Source organism: Cebus imitator, unplaced genomic scaffold, assembly GCF_001604975.1.
Source record: "Cebus imitator isolate Cc_AM_T3 unplaced genomic scaffold, Cebus_imitator-1.0 Scaffold416, whole genome shotgun sequence".
Classification (NCBI taxonomy): Eukaryota; Metazoa; Chordata; class Mammalia; order Primates; family Cebidae; genus Cebus; species Cebus imitator.
The window spans coordinates 1,645,483-1,665,507 of record NW_016107731.1 but is presented as its reverse complement, the minus strand read 5'-3'; the positions used below and the strand labels follow the sequence as shown (position 1 = coordinate 1,665,507).

Sequence of the window (20,025 nt, the reverse complement as noted above, 5' to 3'; positions counted from 1 at the left end):
TGAGAGGGAGTTTCACTCTTGTTGCCCAGGCTGGAGTCCAATGGTATTATCTCGACACTGTAACTCTGCCTCCTGAATTCAAGCAGTTTTCCTGCCTCAGCCTCCCAAGTAGCTGGGTGAAGATCACAGGCATGCGCCACCATGCCCAGCTATTTTTTTTTTTTTTCCCCCCAGTAGAGATGGAGTTTCACCATGTTAGTCAGGCTGGTCTCGAACTCCTGACCTCAGGTAATCCACCTGCCTTGGCCTCCCAAAGTGCTAGGATTACAGGTGTGAGTCACCGCACCCAGCCAGGACTTCACTTTTTGAAAAAACATTTACATAGTAAGTATGTAAGTATGTCCTCTTATTCAAACGAGTTTTCCCACATAATTCTGGTAGCAAATGACATCTACTTGATGTCATAATTGTATAGATACTTTTTAATGAAACATAAAGTGTACCCGGAGTTCAATGAGTAACATTTAGTTTCCCTCCTGAGTTCAAGTCCAGTCGAACAATTCAGGAGTCCTGAAATAGAGATCAACATGTTTACTTTATTACTGATGAAATCTAGATTAGAAGCCTGATGTTACAGCTGCTGCCAGAAGGATCTGCTTGTAGTTTCTATGTCTTCAATGAAAAAGCTGATCATTGACGCCACTGCCCTACAGAGCCCACCAACCTTGAGTATTGAATTATGTTGGGTGAGCAGTTCCTGAGGAGCAATACCCAGAGGGGCCCGAGTCATGGCATACTTAGTTCCTACACTCAAAGTTTTGTCTTCTTTCGTGGAAGAATGGTAGAGGTCTTTGCCGACTGTGATTCTCTTACATCTAAATTTAACAGTTAAGCCTGCGATCAGCTGTCAGAATGGTGTCCCATACTGTCAGGGGCATACTGTCAGATACTACCTGGATAGTACTGCCCAGGTAAAATCTGAAAGGAAGTATCAAATCAAGGAAGAAAGGCTTCATTCTTTCCTTCCTCTTTTTTAAACTATAGTATCCAAGAAACATCTTGCTAATATTTAGAGATCAGAGTATTTGACATTATACAGCGCTTGAGTGCCTTTTCAGAAACCCTGTGATGGGCTTGAATACCTCTAGCTTCTGCCATTTCTTTTCTTTTCTTTATTTTTTTTAATTTTTAAAGATGGAGTCTAACTCTGTTGTTCAGGCTGGAGTGCAGTGGCACAATCTCAGCTCACTGCAACCTCTGCCTCCTGGGTTCAAGCAATTCTCCTGCCTCAGCTTCCTGAGTAGCTGGGATTACAGGCATGCGCCACCACGTCCAGCTAATTTTTTGTATTTTTAGTAGAGATGGCGTTTCACCCTGTTAGCCAGGATGGTCCTGATCACCTGACTTCATGATCTGCCCGCCTCAGCCTCCCAAAGTGCTGGGATTACAGACATGAGCCACCACACCTGGCCACTCCTGCCATTACTGTATTGATAGGGGAATGTTTATTCTGGCTGCTTTTCACAAGTTAGTGTCAAAATAATACTGCATTAGTTATTTGTGGGGCCTATGGTGTTTCATGGTTTTGTTTTGTCTTGTTTGAAGAGGGCCTAGGAGTTGGATAGTTTTATGTTACCATGATTAAAAACAACTATTAGAAAAAGCAAACATCTGAAACTTTGAACGTATCTCTTCCTCTGGGTTTTGTTTTATTTTTTGTTTTGTTTTTTTTTGTTGTTTTTTTTTGTTTGTTTTTTTTTTGAGATGGAGTCCTTGTCTGTCGCCCAGGCCGGAGTACAGTGGCACGATCTTGGCCCACTGCAACCTCTGCCTCCCGGGTTCAAGCAATTCTCCTGCCTCAGCCTCCCAAGTAGCTGAGATTATAGGTGCAAACTGCCATTTCGGGCTCCCTTTTTTTTTTTTTTTTTGTATTTTAGTAGAGATGGGATTTCACCATGTTGCCGAGGCTGGTCTTGAACTCCCAAGCTCAGGCAATCCATCTGCCAGAGCCTCCCAAAGTGCCAAGATTACAGGCATGAGCCACCGTGCCCTGCCACCTCCTCTCTTTGGGCCTTTAACTTCCGTGTTTTTAGTAGGAGGGAATTGGCCAGCTTTAATATTTTTTTTCTGTGCTGTTAGTGTACTGGTAAATTTTCTGTTGTAGAAAATTGCTCAAGCAGTGTTAACAGAGGGCAAACCAAATCTGAATACTTAAGGAAATACATGTTAAAACCATAATGAAATACCATTACACATTTATCATAATGGCTATGATGAAGAATACCAAGTGCTGGCAGAGATGAAGAACATCTCATTTTGCTTGTGGGAATGCAAAATGTATAACCACTCTAGAAAAATTTGGCAGTTTTTTGTAAAGTTAAACATACACTTAGCATATGACCCAGTAATCCCACTTTTGTGTATTTATCCTAGAGAAATGAAGACTTAAAGTTACCAAAAAGTCTGTGCACAGATGTGCTCATAGTAGCATTATTCATAATCACCAAAAACTGGAAGTAACCCAATTCTCTCACTGAGTGAATATAGAAGCAAACTGTAAGAGATCCACATAATGCGATACTACTCAGCAAAAGAAGCAAACTCTTGACATGTATGTGCAGCAACTCGGATGTGTTTTAAATGCATTATGCTAGGAAAACGAAGTCGGTTTCTAAAGTTTACTTGCTATATGATTCTATTTATATGATGTTCTGGAAAATGCAAAATTACGGAAAAAGAATAGATTAGTAGTTGCCAGGGGCTGGGAGCGGGGGAATGTCTGACTGCAAAGGACTATTGTGAGGGAATTCTTTGGGTTGTTGGAGGTGTTTTGTATCATGTTTGTGGTGGTGGCTATGAGAATCTATGCCTGTGTTAAAATTCATAGGAATGTACACCCTGTAAAGGTGAATTTTATTGTACATATATTTAATAATCAATTACAAAAGAAATTGTGTAAGTTAGGTATATACTTTGCAAGGTGAAATGCATGGAAGTGACTTGATGGAACTGCCTTTAAGTCAACAACTGGGATCAGGAATCTGATTTTGAGTGCTCAGTTCACATTCTGCAGTTTACATTGTCATATCCATTGTTGATTAGAATCTAGGAACACTGGGTACAGTAAGGGCAGAGTAGCATCAGTTAAGAGCCCATTATGCCTGCTGTTGAGGGACGAATGTAATGGAATAGTCTATTCAAATCAATGAGTTGCACGTCAAATACTTTTAAATAGATATTTAAAGCAGAAGAGGACAAAGTAAGCGTGATGCCTGAGGTAGTACAGGCAAATAGGGCACCTTGTTATATAACAGGACCTCTTGCTGTTGAAAGCTAGGATGTTTACAGGTATTCTAGCTTAATACTTACACAAAGTAGTATGTGAGATTCATGGCTAATCCTCCTACTCTTCTAAGTGTTCAGGTGCACTGCTTTTTAGCTTTCTTCAGGTCAGTGACTCCTTTGGAAATTGCTTAGGTTTCTCCTCAGGAAAAAATGTTTATAGGTGCCTACCTGCAAACATTTACGTATGATAAATTTCCTAGTCTCCCTGAACTTCAGCCATGAGCATGAAGCTAAGAATTCTGGGTTTAACTTTGCTATTGCTGAGTGGGAATCGCATGGGCATTGGAGTCAGTTTGTTTGCATCCTGGCTTCATTGCAAGAGTCTGTGCAAAACACTTACTCTCTCTGTTACTTAATTTCCTCATCTGTGAAATGGAGGAATGTGTATTCTGATAATGTGTGCTAATTTGTAAGCTATTCATTTTGAATGTACCATTTAGAGATGCAAAACATTGATGTTTTACTTGTTACAAAAATTAATCTAGACTTTAAATATGAACAAGAAGGAGTTTGTCATTTTAAATCTTCCAAGTGTTCTCTGATCCCTAGTTGCATAAAGAAGCTTCTACATTGTACTGTTGGCCACAGTTCTGCCTTAAATTCAGGTGATAAGGATTCATCTGGGTCGAGGGTGAATGAGGGGGCAAGAACATTTTTTTTCCTCTCTGAGTTGTCCAAGTCTCACTTAGTTTCTCAGCTTGGTGGTTGGTGAAAATGGTAAACTTAGGACTGTTTCTCCCTGAGAAACCCTTGTGCAGTAGCAATCAGCATAACTCCCAGGTAACTCAGGGTGGGCCCACTGTGGACTTGCTCTAGAGGAAGCAGGAAGAAATGTCCTGCGGGAAATCTTCATTCTTACTTGCTCATGATGTTGTATAACCAAGTGTAAAGAAGATCTGATTATCTTCGGGGGCAAGAATTCTCCCCCAAAGAGAAATTTGGGTGGAGAGGAGGAAGACAGATTGAGGAAAAACTACACCAAGAACAGCCTGTGTATTCCCAGTTCTGCATATCTGATGTTGGTTAACAGGTCATCCACCTTATCATTTGATGATTTTAGTTCCCACCCTCCTTCAAAGTGTTTGATAGCTCTTCATAAAATTTTTTCTTAGCTACATTATTGTTTTTGTCCTTTTTCAGCTATCATCACTGCTATAAAGAAAATAGCATATTTTAAAACTGCTAGTTTTTTTTTTTTCTTGGCAGAAGATTAGTATTTATTGATCCCAAGACTAGTAGTGTCAGGACTTGAATTCCAAAAGATTTTGTTGCCTCTCAAACCTTGTTTTTGTCACAAGGTTACATGTCTCATTTTTCCACAACTGCATTTTCTCACACTGGCCTGTTCTGCTTCCTTTCACATGCAGCTGAGAATTCCTATATCATGTGGGACTTTAGGTTTTTTAAGAGGCTGTCCAGAATAGTACAAAGAATGGTGACTTTGGAATCATAGGAATCGATTCAAAGAGTACTGGGAGCAGGGCTTGCTAGGTGGATTGATAGGTTAGGAAAGTAGTCCTTGATTATTGTACTGATGCTCAGAAATTAGAGCATTTTACTTAGAGAATCTGACCATCTGAAAAATATACACCCCTCTAGCAGGCTCATCATGCTTGAATGCCTACTAGGCACATCAGCTTTTGTTGCAGATCCGGAGGGAAGGTGTGTGAGAAGTGTGTCCAGCATATAGGTAAATAGAAAGCAGGACATGAGACATTTTCCACCTTCCTCCTCTGTGGGTAGAAGCTAAGACTACAGAGACCTTTCCAATTAAGTGTGGCTAAACAGGATATCCAGCCAACATGAGGTCTGTGAAATAACATTGCAGCATAAAGAAAAGTATCATAAGTAATCAGATGGAAGATTCTCTGAGTATGTGCTTTCTGTAAGAAACAACAACAAAAAAACACTTTAGATGATATTTCCCATTTGTCCTTTAAAGAGCTTAGTTAGATCAGATTTATTATGAAATTAGAGAAGGAGACAGCCAGGAGAAAAGTAGGTTTTATATTAGTCAGTGTTCAAGGTAGAGAAACAGAACCTCTAGGAGAAATACGTTAAGGTTTTGTGTAAGGAATGGTGCCTTTGATTGTGAGGGCTAATGTGTAGGGCAGGAGGGGGAGGGAATGTCATGGGCAAAGTCAGCCCACCAACATGAGCGAAAATTTCATGTGAGGAAGGGGAGATTGTGTGTGAGATGGAGCTCCACAGCCACAGGCTGGTGCTGTCCTCCACAGGTGGAATGGAATTGCTTCTCTGCAGGAGAAACCTTAGCCCTGCTTTTAAAGCCTTTCAGTTGATGCAGTCAGGCCTACCCAGATAATCCAGGATAAACTTCCTTGTTAGATCAGCTGGTTAGGGGCTTTAACTACAGCTGCAAAAAAGCTGTTATGGTGACAACAAGGATGGAAAGGGAGTGAGTTTGCAAAAATAGTGCAGACATCCAGAATCCTAAAGCACAATTAATTCACACTGGGGACAAAGTACCCAATTGATGTTGTAGGAAAGGCCATTAGTGATCTAAAAAACAAAGTTGAACAACTCAGAATACAGAGGAGTACTGATAAAGAGAATAGAGAACAGAGATGGATCTGAAGTTACTGAGCTCTCTGCAGTTTAAACAGACAAAAGGAAGAAAAGCAGTGATGGAAGCTTTCATGTTCTTAAAACGGCACAGACTAAAGGAGACTACATTCATATATTCATTTGTTTATCCCTTTGTACCTTGACCTCTTCTACAAACCTAATTCACATGATCCCTGAATCTGATAAATTCAGTCTCACAAATTTGTGTAAGAAATTAATGGGAAAATATCTAAAACTGGGGGTATATGCGTGCAGCAGACTACTCAGCAACAAAAGGGAATATACTACTGCGTGCAGCAATGTGGATGAATCTTAAATGTGCTACTCAAAGAAGGCTTACACAAGAGTATATATTCTGTAATTTCATTTGTATATGGAGTTGTGGAACAGGCAAAACCAAGACAGGTGAAAAATTCAGAACAGTGCTTAACTCTAGGAATGAGGAGGAGAGGATTAACTGGGAAGTGGCACAAACTGACTTTTTTGAATGTTGGTAATGTTCTGTACGTTGATGGAGGTGTATATGCGTTTGTCAAAATTTATCAAATGGGCGTACTGTACCATTTGCATTTCATTGTATATAAGTCACCTAAAATTGTAGCTACATATTGAATGCTAATTACATGCATGCTGAAGTATTTTGGGGTGAAGTGGACTGATATCTTCAACTTACTTTGAAATGCATAAAAAAAGTTGGATGGATGGGGAAATAGAGGGAAGAATAACTAGATAGATATGTGATAAAGCAAATAGAGAAAAGCATTAATTGTAGGATCTAGGTTGAGTGTCTGGTTATTTGCAGTATAATTCTTTCAATTATGTGTACTTTGAAAAAGTTAAAAAAAATGTTGGAGGAAAATACGAAAAGGTACTTTTTAAAGCACCTTAACTTAGCTTGATTGTATGATTGCTTGTTTTTATTTCCCAACAGAAACGGGGAAGTAATGGAAAAGGTGTGTTTTTTGTTTTTGTTTTTGTTTTTGTTTTTTTAAAAGATGCAAGACAGAAGAACTTTCGATTTTAAATCCTGATTTGAATTCACCTTCATTTGCACAATGAAGATAACCAGACTTCATAGGGTTACTGTGAAGATAGAATGGAAAAAGTTGACATAAACTGCCTAGCCCAGTGCAAGGTGCATAGCAAGTCCTCACTCCATTGTTTTCTCGTAATCTCTTATGCTCAGAAAGGGTCTACAGAAAAGCAGATGTAGGGTACCAGTTACTAAGACTTTAAGAAATTGAGAGAGGGTGTAGTGCAGGAGTCTGGGCGTCAGCTTCTGAGCAGGTGCATGGCTGTATTATTGGGATTTCTACGCAAATGCCGAGCCGATTCAAAACACATAACAAATCAGAAGAGTGGTTGTGGGACGGTGGTAAAGAGACAACTGCTTCCAAGGTGGAATCAAGTGGCCTCTAAAAAATCACGTTTCCTAGTTAGTGCCTTATTAGCTCTTTTGTTTTTGGTAAAGATGTCAGAACAACTGTAAGGCACAAGTTAAATGGTGCTATTTGATCTTTTGTGAGGATTCTATTTGTCCTTTTGTCTGTCTTGCCACCTGTTCAGAGGTGTTGATTATTAAGATTTGTACCTGCTCATGTAGTTGTTTCTTCTGGGGTATAACCTTTCCAGCCCTGTGCCTCTGCTGAAACACCCTATAAATCCTGAATTGGTCAGTGTGTATACAGTTCTGTAGGGAAAGATACAGGGTGGAAAATTGTGCTTCCAAGGAAATTACCCTTAGAAATGGGGATACCAGACTAATAAACAGATGACATTTGGAAACAGTGTAATTGAGTTTAAAATCACAGCTTCAAAAATCTGTTCATTCCTTTGTAATACTCACATATAGAAGCATTGGAGTACCTCGCAGTAAGGAGAAAACCACTGGGGGTCTAAAAAGTCTGAGTGCTCCGTGAAGAAGTTGAGACCCGTGGGAAGCCATGAATAATGAGAGATGATAGCTACGCCGAGGCAGGCACAACTCCCTGGAGTTGAGTGTAATACAGCCTTGTGGGGCCGTATGTGACATCCCTGCAGAGACCTTAGTTCCTATCACCACAGGTTGGGCACAAGAGGACTGCTGAGAAAGAGGGTATGGCTAGTGAACCTTGAATGTAATTTGAAGTCCAGGAGGACAGTGAAGAGAGCAGGGGAACAGGGGAACCGGCATTTAACGAGTATCTACTACAGCCAGTCATAGTAGTGACATTTCACCCACATCTTCTCGTTTGTTTCAACTCTGTGAGTGAGGTGTTGGTATGGCAATTCAGGGATGAAGAAAGTGAAGTTCAGATTGGTCTGACTCCAGACCCTAGGAATAAAAAGCCCCATGTGTACTGAACAAGCAGAACCTGTTTTTAGTGTTTAGCTAACTCCTGCCTGGGTGTTCTTATAAAAAGTAATTATATCCTTTATGATACACCCATTTAAGTCCTAACAGCTATTTCCCGTTGGACCTCATGTTGTGGGGCTGTATTTGCTTCTATTATTTGAGTAAAAAATGTGTATTGGGGGGGTCATGTCTATATGCCTGCCTATGACGTTGGTTGAACAAACACTGTATGTTAAGTCAGAATATAGAAATGGCTTGATTCTCTTTTTGCAGAGCTGTGTTCTATGGAAGCTTGTGCTGTACTTTCTAAGCTTTTGTAGCTTTGTTTTGCCTTTACTTTAGGGCTGATTCTACCTGGCCACAATAGAGCTGTTCACACTGTGTGTTGTAGCTTAACTTTACAGTCTTAGGCACTTGGAGGCAGCAGTGTTTACATAACTTGTTTCTATGTTTGTTTGCTTTTTGTTTTCCTATTCCCCTCACTTAACGTTCATTTTCTCCCTCATTTACAGATGCTGGCCCACGAGAGACGTTGATGCATTTTGCTGTGCGGCTGGGACTGCTGAGGTTGACGTGGTTTCTGTTGCAGAAGCCAGGTGGCCGAGGAGCTCTCAGCATCCACAACCAGGAAGGGGCGACGCCTGTGAGCTTGGCCTTGGAGCGAGGCTATCACAAGCTGCACCAGCTTCTAACCGAGTAAGTGCTCCTTCTCCTTATTTCTCTCCTCTCATCCTCAGCCCCACCCCCATTCGTAGCAGTACCGCCCACATGGCATCTCAGTGAGTCTGCAACGAGTTATAACCTCAACTCTGTACCTTGCCTTCTGCTGTGGGTTTGTAAGCTTGCTCCTGCTAACCACTTGATTGTCAGAGAGAAACGTGAGTCATATTACCATTTTCTCTCTCCTCTGCCTCTCTGCCTTCTCCACTTCTCTCTTGTACTTTACTATTTTACTCAAAAGTCAGAACAAGCCTTGTCTGTGGAGGTAGTATATAACATTACCAATGTATACAGCTTTTCTTGGTTTAGTACAGGAGGGAACAGATTTCTTATGTCATACATTTTTTTCTGGTATGTTTTAAGACTTGAAAGAGTTAATTAATTAGAAACCAGTACTTTCATATTATAATTGCATACAGAAACTATGGTAAACATTTAAGTTCTGGATTGAATGTAGTCTCTGTGAATAAAATTTGAGAGCAGTGGTTTCTTCATATGAACAGCAATAAAAGCAGCTGAATTGTCCTGGAAATGTGCAATAGGAAATCCTGTCTGTCTTCAGGCTCAATTATTATATTTTCTGACTCTTTAAAAATTCTCTAGAGGAAGGTAGTTAGTCAAAATATTTGAAGAGTGCTCTTTTTTTTTTCTTGTATAAATAAAATAAATGCACTAGAGCAGCCAAAAGTTTTTATTGGATTGTTTGTATAAAGAAGTTTCAAGAATAGTTTCTTTTGTTTAATATGTTTTTCTAATAGTTTTGTGGTTATTATAATCTTTTCCACCACATTATCTGAACAAGTATAAACCCCATTGGGTCTGTGTTCTTTAGCAATTGAGGGACCTTTGCAAATTGAGTCAGTATTAGCAAATTCTTATATATTTTGCTCATGTCAAATTTAATTTAGTTGTGCTTTATGTTTTACCGTTTTTAGCTGTGTATATAGTCTGGAAGGACCAAGAAGAGATCTCAGAATATAATGCTACTTATGGTTATATAAACAGTTTTTTCTTGCTTCAGTTGCCAAGCTAATAACTTTCCCTGTCACGCTAGACAGACGGTTCTTTGCAGAAAGCTTTCCGACGCGTGCTACAGATACTGTGCTGGTAGGAGGGGCACTTACCTCAAATGAGCTTCGGATACCTGAGCTCTCCTAAGACAGTATTCCAGGGAGTGATGCATTCTACTCCTTCACACTTCCCATCTGGCCAACGATTGGATTCATTCTACTGTTGGCTTCATGGCCTTAGGAAAAGAGGCCTTGTTCCGGAAGTTGAAACAGTTAACTCCACATAACTACTGTGATGTTTAAATGAATTTCCTCTAAATTTGATTTTTTGCTGGGAAGCAGAGTTGGTTAAGGACTGCCATCCAAATGGGGAAATAAAGTGATTACAACAGCTTCGTTTTATCCTTGGAGGGGATGTCACAAGACTGTTATTGCAGCATAGCTTTAAGGAAACTAGAGTGTGTTTGTTCTGGACTTTTTTTGCTTGCTTTAAAGTACTACCTCTGTTACATGTGGAAAGCCACTTATCTCCTTTTGAAGATAGATTGGTGAGGGAAAACCAACCTGAGAAATCTCCCAAGTAGAGAACGCAGATAGGAAAGGATGAGCACCTTGCTGCAGATCTAAGGCTTCACTTGAATTCTGGGATTTTACTGTTCTGAAGCTTAGAAAAAGTGCTGAGTCATAACTAGCAATTAAAAAACCGAAAGGGGGCGATTGTCCCAAATCAGTTTGAATGTGATTCTAGTAGAATTTGCTAGAATTTCAGTTGCTAAAGGAACAAGAATTGTCATTTTGTTTTTGGTTTCCTTTTCTCCTTTCCTTCTCCTTTCCCCCTTTCCTTCTCCTTTCCCTATATACGTAACATAAAAATGGTTAAAACAGTAAATTTCGGTTACAGTATTCAGTGGCATTTGGTACACTGACAGCACTCACGGTGTTACGTAACCATCACCATTATTGTTTCCAGAACTTTTTCATCACCCCAAACAGAACTTCCTTTTCCCCCAACCCCTGATAACCTCTGTTCTCCTTTCTGTCTCTAAGAATTTGCTCATTCCAGGTACCTCATATAAGTGGAATCATGCAACATTTGTCCTTCTGTGTCTGTCTGCTTGCACATAGCATAATGTCCTCTAGGCTCATCCATGTGGTAACACGTGTCAGCATAATACATATTTCAAAATTGCTAGAAGCATATATTTTTCACCACACAAACGAGTAGCTGAGATGATAGATATGTTACTTAGCTTGATTTTATCTTTCAATAGTGTATACATCGATCAAAACATCATTGTGCCTCATAAATAGATGTTGTCAAAAATAATAAATAAATAAATAGATGTTGTCTATTACCTCCCCCACACAGCCAAAAGTGGAAACAACCTAGATGTCCATCACAGATAAATGGATAAACAGTGTGGTGTGTTCACATAACGGAATACTATTCAGCCTGAAAAAGAAAAAAAAATATTTAACAGATGAAACTGAGATCCAGAGAGACAAAGTTGTTGAATTAAGATAACAAGGTGGCAGGGCCAGAAATAGAAGTCAAAAGGCTGTCCAGAGCTCTTTGCTTCCACTCTTGGGATTCTTAAAAAGTGGCCCAAGAATAGACTTCATGGGATCTATATCCCTTGAAATTACAGATAAACATACACATGTTTTTCTGAGCAAAGCATTTGTTGATAAGATTCACAAAGGGGTTTGTAGAAAGTTAAGAATTGTCACAGTGTATGTTTTGTTTAGTTTTGTTTTGAGATGGAGTCTCACTCTGTAGCCCAGGCTGGAGTGCAGTAGAGAGATCTCAATTCACTGAAACCTCCGCGTCCCCGGTCCCAGTTCAAGCAATTCTCCTACCTCAGCCTCCCAAGTAGCTGGGGTTACAGGCGTGAGCCACCATGCCCAGCTAACTTTTGTATTTTTTATTTGAGACAGGGTTTCACCATGTTGGCCAGTCTGGTCTTGAACTCCTGACCTTGTGTAATCCCAAGTAGCTGGGATTACAGGCGTGAGCCACCACCCGGCTGATGCTCTTTCTAGCAGTTTATTAACATTAGACTTTGGGTACCCTGCTCTACTTTTTAAAAATGAAATTGTCCACATATAAGCCTGCCTCTTTTATTGCCTCTTTTCAGTTAGTATGAAATTGAAATACGGCTATATACATTTTACATTTATGGAATAACTGGTTGTATTCTATACTTTATTGAAAATTCAAGCTTATTTAACCCCGTTTATAGCCCTTCGAAAGTAAATTTGTTGTTTTAATTCCTTGCTGTTTTATGTTGCTTTTTGCTTTATAAATTTTGGCGGGGAGTGGGGAGTCAGGGTATTGTGCTGGTTAGGGCCCAAGTTCTTTTTGGGTTTCTTGTTCAAGGCTTATTTTGATTGCCAGTCTATTTTGATAAACCAGGTCTTTCTTCTGTGAAAATTATGATTAGCCGTTCTTGGAGATATAAGGATTCTCTACCATCCTTTAGAAAATGCTTGGACTTCCAGATAGTAGTAACTATTCAGGACATTTTTTACAGTTTCCCTTTTTTATAGCCTGTGATTGTTAACTTTCACTTAGTTCAGTGATAGGGAAGGCATAGCTTTTGTTGACTTGCTTTTTCGCTTCAGTTTATATTTAGATCTTACATTATGAATATGGATGCATTTGTGATATGAAAATTGATCCTAAATACATTGTATTTAAGTTTCACCTTACTAAATGAAAGAATTCATGTACAGAGCATAACTCAATGATTGACATATGTATTATCTCTTATTTCCCTTTCCTTAATTTTCTGTCTTGCCTGAGAAATCTTAGCTCCAGCAGAGTACCCAAAACATGTAGGCCTACTTCTGCTTTAGGTAGACAGTCATCGCCTCTGATTTGAAGTGCATAGGTAAAGACCCTAGTTTGCAGGCTCTTGGTTTCATGAATAGTAGGAAGTGACAACATCAGATAAACGTGGCATTGTAGTTATCTAAGAAGAGAATTAGGCCGGATGTTACTGGATCTGGCTGATCTCTTACGTACACATCACAAAGTAGAAATCTTGGGACGTGGATCACCCACGTTGTGGTTAAGAGGGAGTTTGAGAGTAAGAGGAAGCTCCAGTAGTGACTAGGTGTGCAAACTTGGAAGTCAAACCTAGGTTTGCATTTTGGCTCTGCCATTTGCAAACTTTCCTCACTAAGCCTTGATTTCTTCATCTCATAAATAAAGGATAATACTATACTTCCTGGATGACAACCCAGTCTCTAGTATATGCAGTATGAAAAATTAGGGCTTATTTGTCATACAGATTCTGGATATTTTTGTGGAGCCAATAAAGGTGCTATAAGTATTTCAGCTTGGAGAAAGATAGTAGAATGATATGGTAGAATTGCTTAGGGATGAAGAGCTTAATTAAAATCTAAACCTGCCTAGTTAGTAGTTAGTGTGACTTGGAAAAAGTCACCTATCCAATCAGTGTCATGCTTCTTCTCTCTTAAGGATAATACCTATTCTGCCTACATCACAAGGTTATTGAAACTAAAAAAATATTTGTGCAAATACTCTGTTGAACTCTCAGATAATCTGTTTGAAAGTTTCTTATATATTGATAATGACATCACTAAAATTAGAGTTAACTGATCAATGAAACTCAAATTCCAATTGATTGGTCTACCAGATACCTTATTTTGTAATATTTATTGTAGTTTTCTGTGAATTAAAGTTGGTAGATTGGAGTCTAGACTGGCTGGTTTTGAATCTAGGGTCTGCCTCTGTGAAACTGTGTCATTTATCTTCGGTGATTCACTTAACCTTTCCAAACCTCAGTGCTTTTTTTTTTTTTTTTTTTTTTTTTTTTTTGTAACACAAGAATAAGAGGACTTTCTTCAATGAGTTGCTTTGAGAAATAAAAGAATTCATGTAGAGAGCATAACTTAGTGATTGGCACAAATGTTATCACCATTTCCCTTTTTTAAATTTCTTTTTCCTTCGAATGCTTATATCAGTTTTACATACTTTAAGGAAATTTTACCAGAATCTTGAAGTATTTTAGGCATCTTTCGAATGTCCCTACTTAATATGGATTGGATATTATTCCCTAGTGTAATAGATACTACTTTAAATAAAATTAGTTTGGCCCTCTGATAGGTGTTGTGATGTTGATGCCTGTAGGTTAATGGAACAAGGAATTCTAAATGGATAAAGAATCATTTGCAATCCTTCTACCCTTATAGGAAGAGTATTTCTTTTAAGAATTTCAACTCTGGAGTGTTGGCATACAAGTGCTGAAATATTTTAATTGCTGCAAGAGCCGGTTTAAACATATTTGTTCTCATAAATGTCATTTTCAGTATCAGCTTAACAAATCTTCCTTTGTTGAATGCCTATACTGCATTAGAAACCATGGTTGGTACATAACAGATACTATTTCATTTCAACCGTATATCAGCCTTGTGAAATAGCCATTGTCTGTGTTTTACGGGAGAAATATGGAGGCTCAGAGAATTAAAGTAACTCGTCCAAGGCTGTATAGAAAATGGTAGAGCTACTGTTACACAGACAACTGTGGAATTCTGAGGCCCATATTCTTTCCTCTGCAAAAATTTGACAGAGAAAGGAGAGACTCGGGAAGAGGCTACTAGGATACAGTATTAAATGTACTTAAATGTAAAGGGTTATATGCTTTCTAGTCTGTATGTTTTTTGAGGAAAACAAAGTTCTTACCATAATAACTACACATTTATATTACTCATCCGACTTTTAAGGTATGGTTGATTACTTTCAAACTGCCCTTTTACATAAGGTAAGCATTGTTATCTCTGATTTATGTATGCATTTACGTATATATGTATAGACTCTCACAGTCACCCAGGCTGGAGTTCAGTGGCACTATCTTGGCTCGTTGCAGCCTCTGCCTCTCGGGTTCAAGCGATTCTCCTGCCTCAGCCTCCTGTGTAGCTGGGATTACAGGCGCATGCCACCACACCCAATTTTTGAATTGCATTTCACCATATTGGCAAGGCTGGTCTCGAATGCCTGACCTCAGGTGATTCACCTGCTTCGGCCTCCCAAAGTGCTGGGATTACAGGCATGAGCCACTGCACTCCTCCATTCCTGTTTTATAGTTGAGGAATCTGAGGCCAGAGAGAGAAAGCGAGTTGCCCAAGGTCTCAGGTCACAAGGTTGCAAAGGAACAGAACCAGGCTCAGGCCCAAAGTCCAATGATCTGTTCAGACTGAGGGGACACATGAATGCTGAACACAGACCCAGCCTGACGAGCTGTAGGTACTCAATAGGCACTATTGGCCTTACAGGTTTGTGCCTGTAAGTTCTCAAGTCCTTCTTAGAAGACACTTGCACTTGAAAGCTAGGTACAGCGTTAGGTGGTAGAGTAACTACTCGAGAATACGTATTTCACAATGGAACCAAGTGCTGTTGAGCAAGATGTTCTGCCAACATAGTGATTGCTTTTTCAGGGTCCTCTTTAAGTATTTGACAAGTGGGTCCTCGGTAGCCCATCTAGTGCAAAACAGGTTTGGAGCCTTTTCTTTTGCATAGTAAAGCAAAAGATGAAACAATATACTAACTTACCTTAAAAAGAATAACCGGAGAGGCAGGATTTGGTATAACTTGACATCTGGCCAAAGTCCCATCTATCAGTCTATCCATTCATATCTGACCTCCTTTGTCAGTGTGTGATCTAGGTCTTTGCGCCTTGATAAAGATAAGACAGAAGAACTGAGTGGAAACTAGAGAATGGGGGAGGAGACTAACATTTATCGAATATTGAAAAATGGCTTTGTATTATGCACAGTACTACCTTGGTGCTTTACATGTGTTTTCATTTAAAACCTCTCAGCAAATCTCAAGGAGGCTAAGCAGCTTGTCCAAGTTAAGTGGACATATAGTTAAGTCGCTATTTTCACAGCCTATCTTTAGGTTGTATTCAGATTCATTCATAGAATTGTGTGAGAAGGCATGTTGGGTAGCATTCTCAGGCCTTTAATCTAATTTATGATGATTAATAACTTTGGTTTTCAGTGCCTTTTTTTCTTTTTCTAAGCTTACAACTGGATGACTTTAATCATTTTGACAGTTTGTATTTTTTAAACTATTCAACTAGTAATCTCAGGATTGCCCTATCTGGCAGCATGCTAGAAAGTTGCAAGATGTACGTTCTGAAGATAATATTTTTATAGAGCAGTTTCTTGTGTTCACTGCTAGGTATTTTGGGTAAATTCTCATATATTTATCCTCTCCCCGACCTTTCGAAGGCAGGTGTTTTATCTCCATTGTACAAGGAAATACAGTAGCCACAGCTGGTAAGTGATGGAAGAATAATTTGAACCAGATTGTAACTCCAAATCCCATGAACTTTTATACCTCCTTGGGCTTTCTAAGAAGATGGGTAGGAGTTGAAAGTTGGTTGGAATCACAAAGCCCTTCCAAGCATCTCGTGTTTTCATTCACTACTTTTCTCTCCCTGCTGATTGCCGCATATATACTGAGCAGGTGCGTGTGTGTTCTTGGTTGCCGTGTAACATTTAGATTTCAGAGTGGTCAGAGTTGTGAAATTACGCTGCTTAACCTGTGGTAACAAATTCTGTATGACAGCTGCATGTTATTTGTGTCTGACTTCACTCCAGGCTTAAGTGGAAGAAAATACATACGTGGAGTATAGGGCTTGATAGTCATGTATGAGAAAATGAAGGATCAGTTGATGGCACCTCCTACCCTTCAAAATCTATGTATGATTTTTACTTGGCCAATTCTCAAGTTTTCTTAAAAGCATACCAATGGAAAGAATGACTTGAACATTTTACCTGCATTTGTTATTAGCAGAAATAGAAGGATTAGGGAAACAAAGGAAGTGATTAGAGAAAGAAGAAAAAAATAGGTGTGTTGAATAAACATTTTCACTAAAATCAGTATTTGGCTGAAGCAGAATATCACGAGCATAGAATGAAGTTACATGATACAAGAATAAATATGAGCGAGTAAAAAATGTAACCAGTCTTATACATTTATTAATAACTAACTTTTCTGTTTTGAAAGTTTGACCTTATGGCAGAACAATTTCTCAGCCTTACAGCTTCTAGATTGTTCTTGATTCATTAAACAGCATACACAATTTCTGCTGGCACGTCAGTAATCTATCTGGTTGGACTACAGACAGTTAAAATTCAGGGAAGTTTTTCAGTAACATGTTCTAGAAGGAATTTTGTATTAGGATTCTGGATTTAATGAATCGCAAAAGTTTTTTAGCTTTAGCTGCTGAAATTGGTTATCATTGCATAATGATCATTTTGACAAGGTTTTGATTGTCATTAGTGTCCACAGGCTTATACAAGGAACAGTATTAAGTGTTCTTACTAAAGCCTGTTTTGTTTCATTAATAAAAACAAAATGTATTTGAGGTACTTAATATTTTTCCTAACACTTAAAAAAGTACATTTGTATTTGGATTAAAAGATGATTTCTCATAGTTACAAATGATTTTAGCAATTTTTTCTTGTAAAATTTGGAGGTGGCAGTGTTGACATTCTGCTCTTAATTTTATTCTTACGTGAATGATTTTCAAATAGAACTTACCCTTGAAAGACACATGGCCTAAATGGAATATCTACAATTTAAAAAATTGTTTTGTTTAATGTTCTGAACACTAGTTAACAAAGTTAAAGCTAGAGTTTTTGTATAATCTAGTATCTGTGATTCTTAAATTTTTGTAAACATTTGTTGACTTAAGATAAAATGTCCTTCAGGTTATCTAGCCTGTGTACTGTCTCTTAATCATTTTAACTGTCAAACCATTTATTTATCCATTTGAAAATTCTTAGTTGTTTTTGCATATGACATTAATAGTTTTTACAGTCACCGATTTCTATAGCATTTTATTCTTATAACACGTATTTTATGCTTTCACTAGCCAATAGAATTTATGTGTAAAAAGCACATGCAATTTGTTTTCTAAATCAGGGGTTCCCAACCCCTGGGCTGCAGACTGGTATAGTCCATGGATTGTTAGGACCCAGGCTACACAGCAAGAGGTGAGAGGTAGGTGGGCAATCGAGCATTACCACCTGGGCTCACCTTCTGTCCTATCAGCAGTGGCGGATTCTCATAGGAGCAGGAACCCTATCATGAACTGTGTGTGCGAGGGATCTAGGTTGCACACTGCTTATGAGAATCTAACTAATGCCTGATAATCTGAGGTGGAACAGTTTCATCCCAAAACCATTCTGTCCCCCGACCCCACGGAAAATTTGTCTTCCATGAAACTGGTCCTTGGTGCCAATAAGGCTGGGGACCACTGCTTTAAACTATGTAGAGAATGCTTACATATTACCCCTTATTTTAATAGTATTTCTTGCATTGGCGGTGTTGCCTCGTTGATACGATGGTAACCCTGTGATCACTTGATCCTTGCTCAGTGGGCATCCATCTGTTCTTGGCCTTAAAAATGGCAAAGTTGAACTTGAGTGTGTCCCTGTTTTTTAACACCTCTATAGGCCCCAGTTTCTTCATTGACAAAATAGGGGAAAATAATATGTACCGCATAGATGTGTTAGGATTAAACAAGAACATGTTTATAAAGTTCTTAGGAGTTGAGCATGTCTCTTTATTTGGAGAGCTAAGAAGAACAACTTATTGGAAATATTTCAGCTTCGTATGACTATGACATCTCTTTTAAGCACCATCCAGTTTCAGACTTACTGTTTCCTAGTCAGCCTCACCCCACAATTATAATTATCTCTTGACCTAGTGGGGAAACCGAGCCCTATTTTCCTCAGATTTTTGGGGCTAAATAGTGGTAGGTGATGCAGGGGTAGTTACCTGACAGTTACCCCCCCAAGCAAGGTTACCTTAGCTTTGTTTTTTTTAAGTCTTAATACTGAGAAGTTGCCTTCTTTTTTTGTTCATTAGAATTATACAAGCCCTCTAGTATACCACACAGTCACCATATATTGATCATTTTGGGTGGCCAAAGAGCTAACACTTTGCATCCATGTTCATTTGATCCTCATGACAAATGTATTTTCACTTTACAGATGAGGAAATTTGAAGTGCAGAGAAATTTAAGTAGTCCAAGATCACAGAGATGATATGGTCAGAGTAAGGAATCAAACAAACTCTGACTTTCCAGCTTATGCTTTAACCATTACCTTATAAAACTTTGTTGGTTTAAAAGCACAAGATTTAGAACCAAGTTCTCATAGACAATACTTGCTCAAATGATGTACCTTTTTTTCTTTGCACTGCTTATGCTAATTATTAAGGGGAGAGTGACAATTCTATGTTCCCTCCCCCTCCAGAAAAAGGAAGGAAGAGAGGAAAACTAAGTTTCGGTACTAAAATATCTCGCAGCCCTGGGTATGCATGAATGCATATCTGACCATAACTAGCCTAGCAGTGTGTTGCCTACAGATAGCTAAGGCACATTATTTTGAGGTGGAGCAGCTACCCCCTACCCCCTACCCCCTACCCCTTTCTGGCATTTAGCCTCTCCGGCTCCACTTCAGTGGAGTGTGGTTTATGTTGTAGAACTCACTAAAGTTTGGCACTATTATAGTGATGTAGTTTTGAGAAGATAATGCAATAGCCCTCAAAAAAGGAACTAGGTGCTGCAGTTCCTTGTCAGAAGTGGACTTGGAGTGAAACATGCGTTTAGGAGGGGTGACCAGGCTGCTTTCCTCTACTTTTAAAGCTGTAGTATGATGCTAAAACCAAGAGGATGGGCTTGCGGTATTCGTGGTGCTTGGGCAGCCATGGGTGAGTATCAGCTTCCCGATCGATGCTTTGTTAATCTTCATTGTTGGCTCTTTGATATTTTCTCTGGATTTTTACTGTAATCAACATGAAGCATCATTGAAGCTGTCTTAATAACTAGTGTTGTTAGGATCAGAAAAGTATTTTTGTTTGCAGTTAATTTGGTTGCATTTTACATGTATGTTAGCATAAAATCCCAGTGTTTTCTTAAGTTGAAGCATGCTAGACAAGATAAGAAGGCAGAGTTTGATTGGTTGTTGTTTATTGCATGACAGGTAGAATGCTAGAAAATTAGTTGAAATTCATCCTGGGCTTATTGAATTTGGTTGTATCAT

The 20,025-nt window shown here is 38.9% G+C and overlaps 1 protein-coding gene across 1 annotated transcript in view; it reads left to right on the top strand.

Moving 5' to 3' along the window:
• The window catches only part of AKAP13 (A-kinase anchoring protein 13), a 261,930-nt gene that overhangs the window by 59,581 nt on the left and 182,324 nt on the right, over positions 1-20,025 (top strand). The window contains exon 5 of the mRNA XM_037731692.1: positions 8,719-8,902. Within this exon, the coding sequence (XP_037587620.1) occupies positions 8,719-8,902 (184 nt within the window). The remainder of the gene's footprint in view (positions 1-8,718; positions 8,903-20,025) is intronic.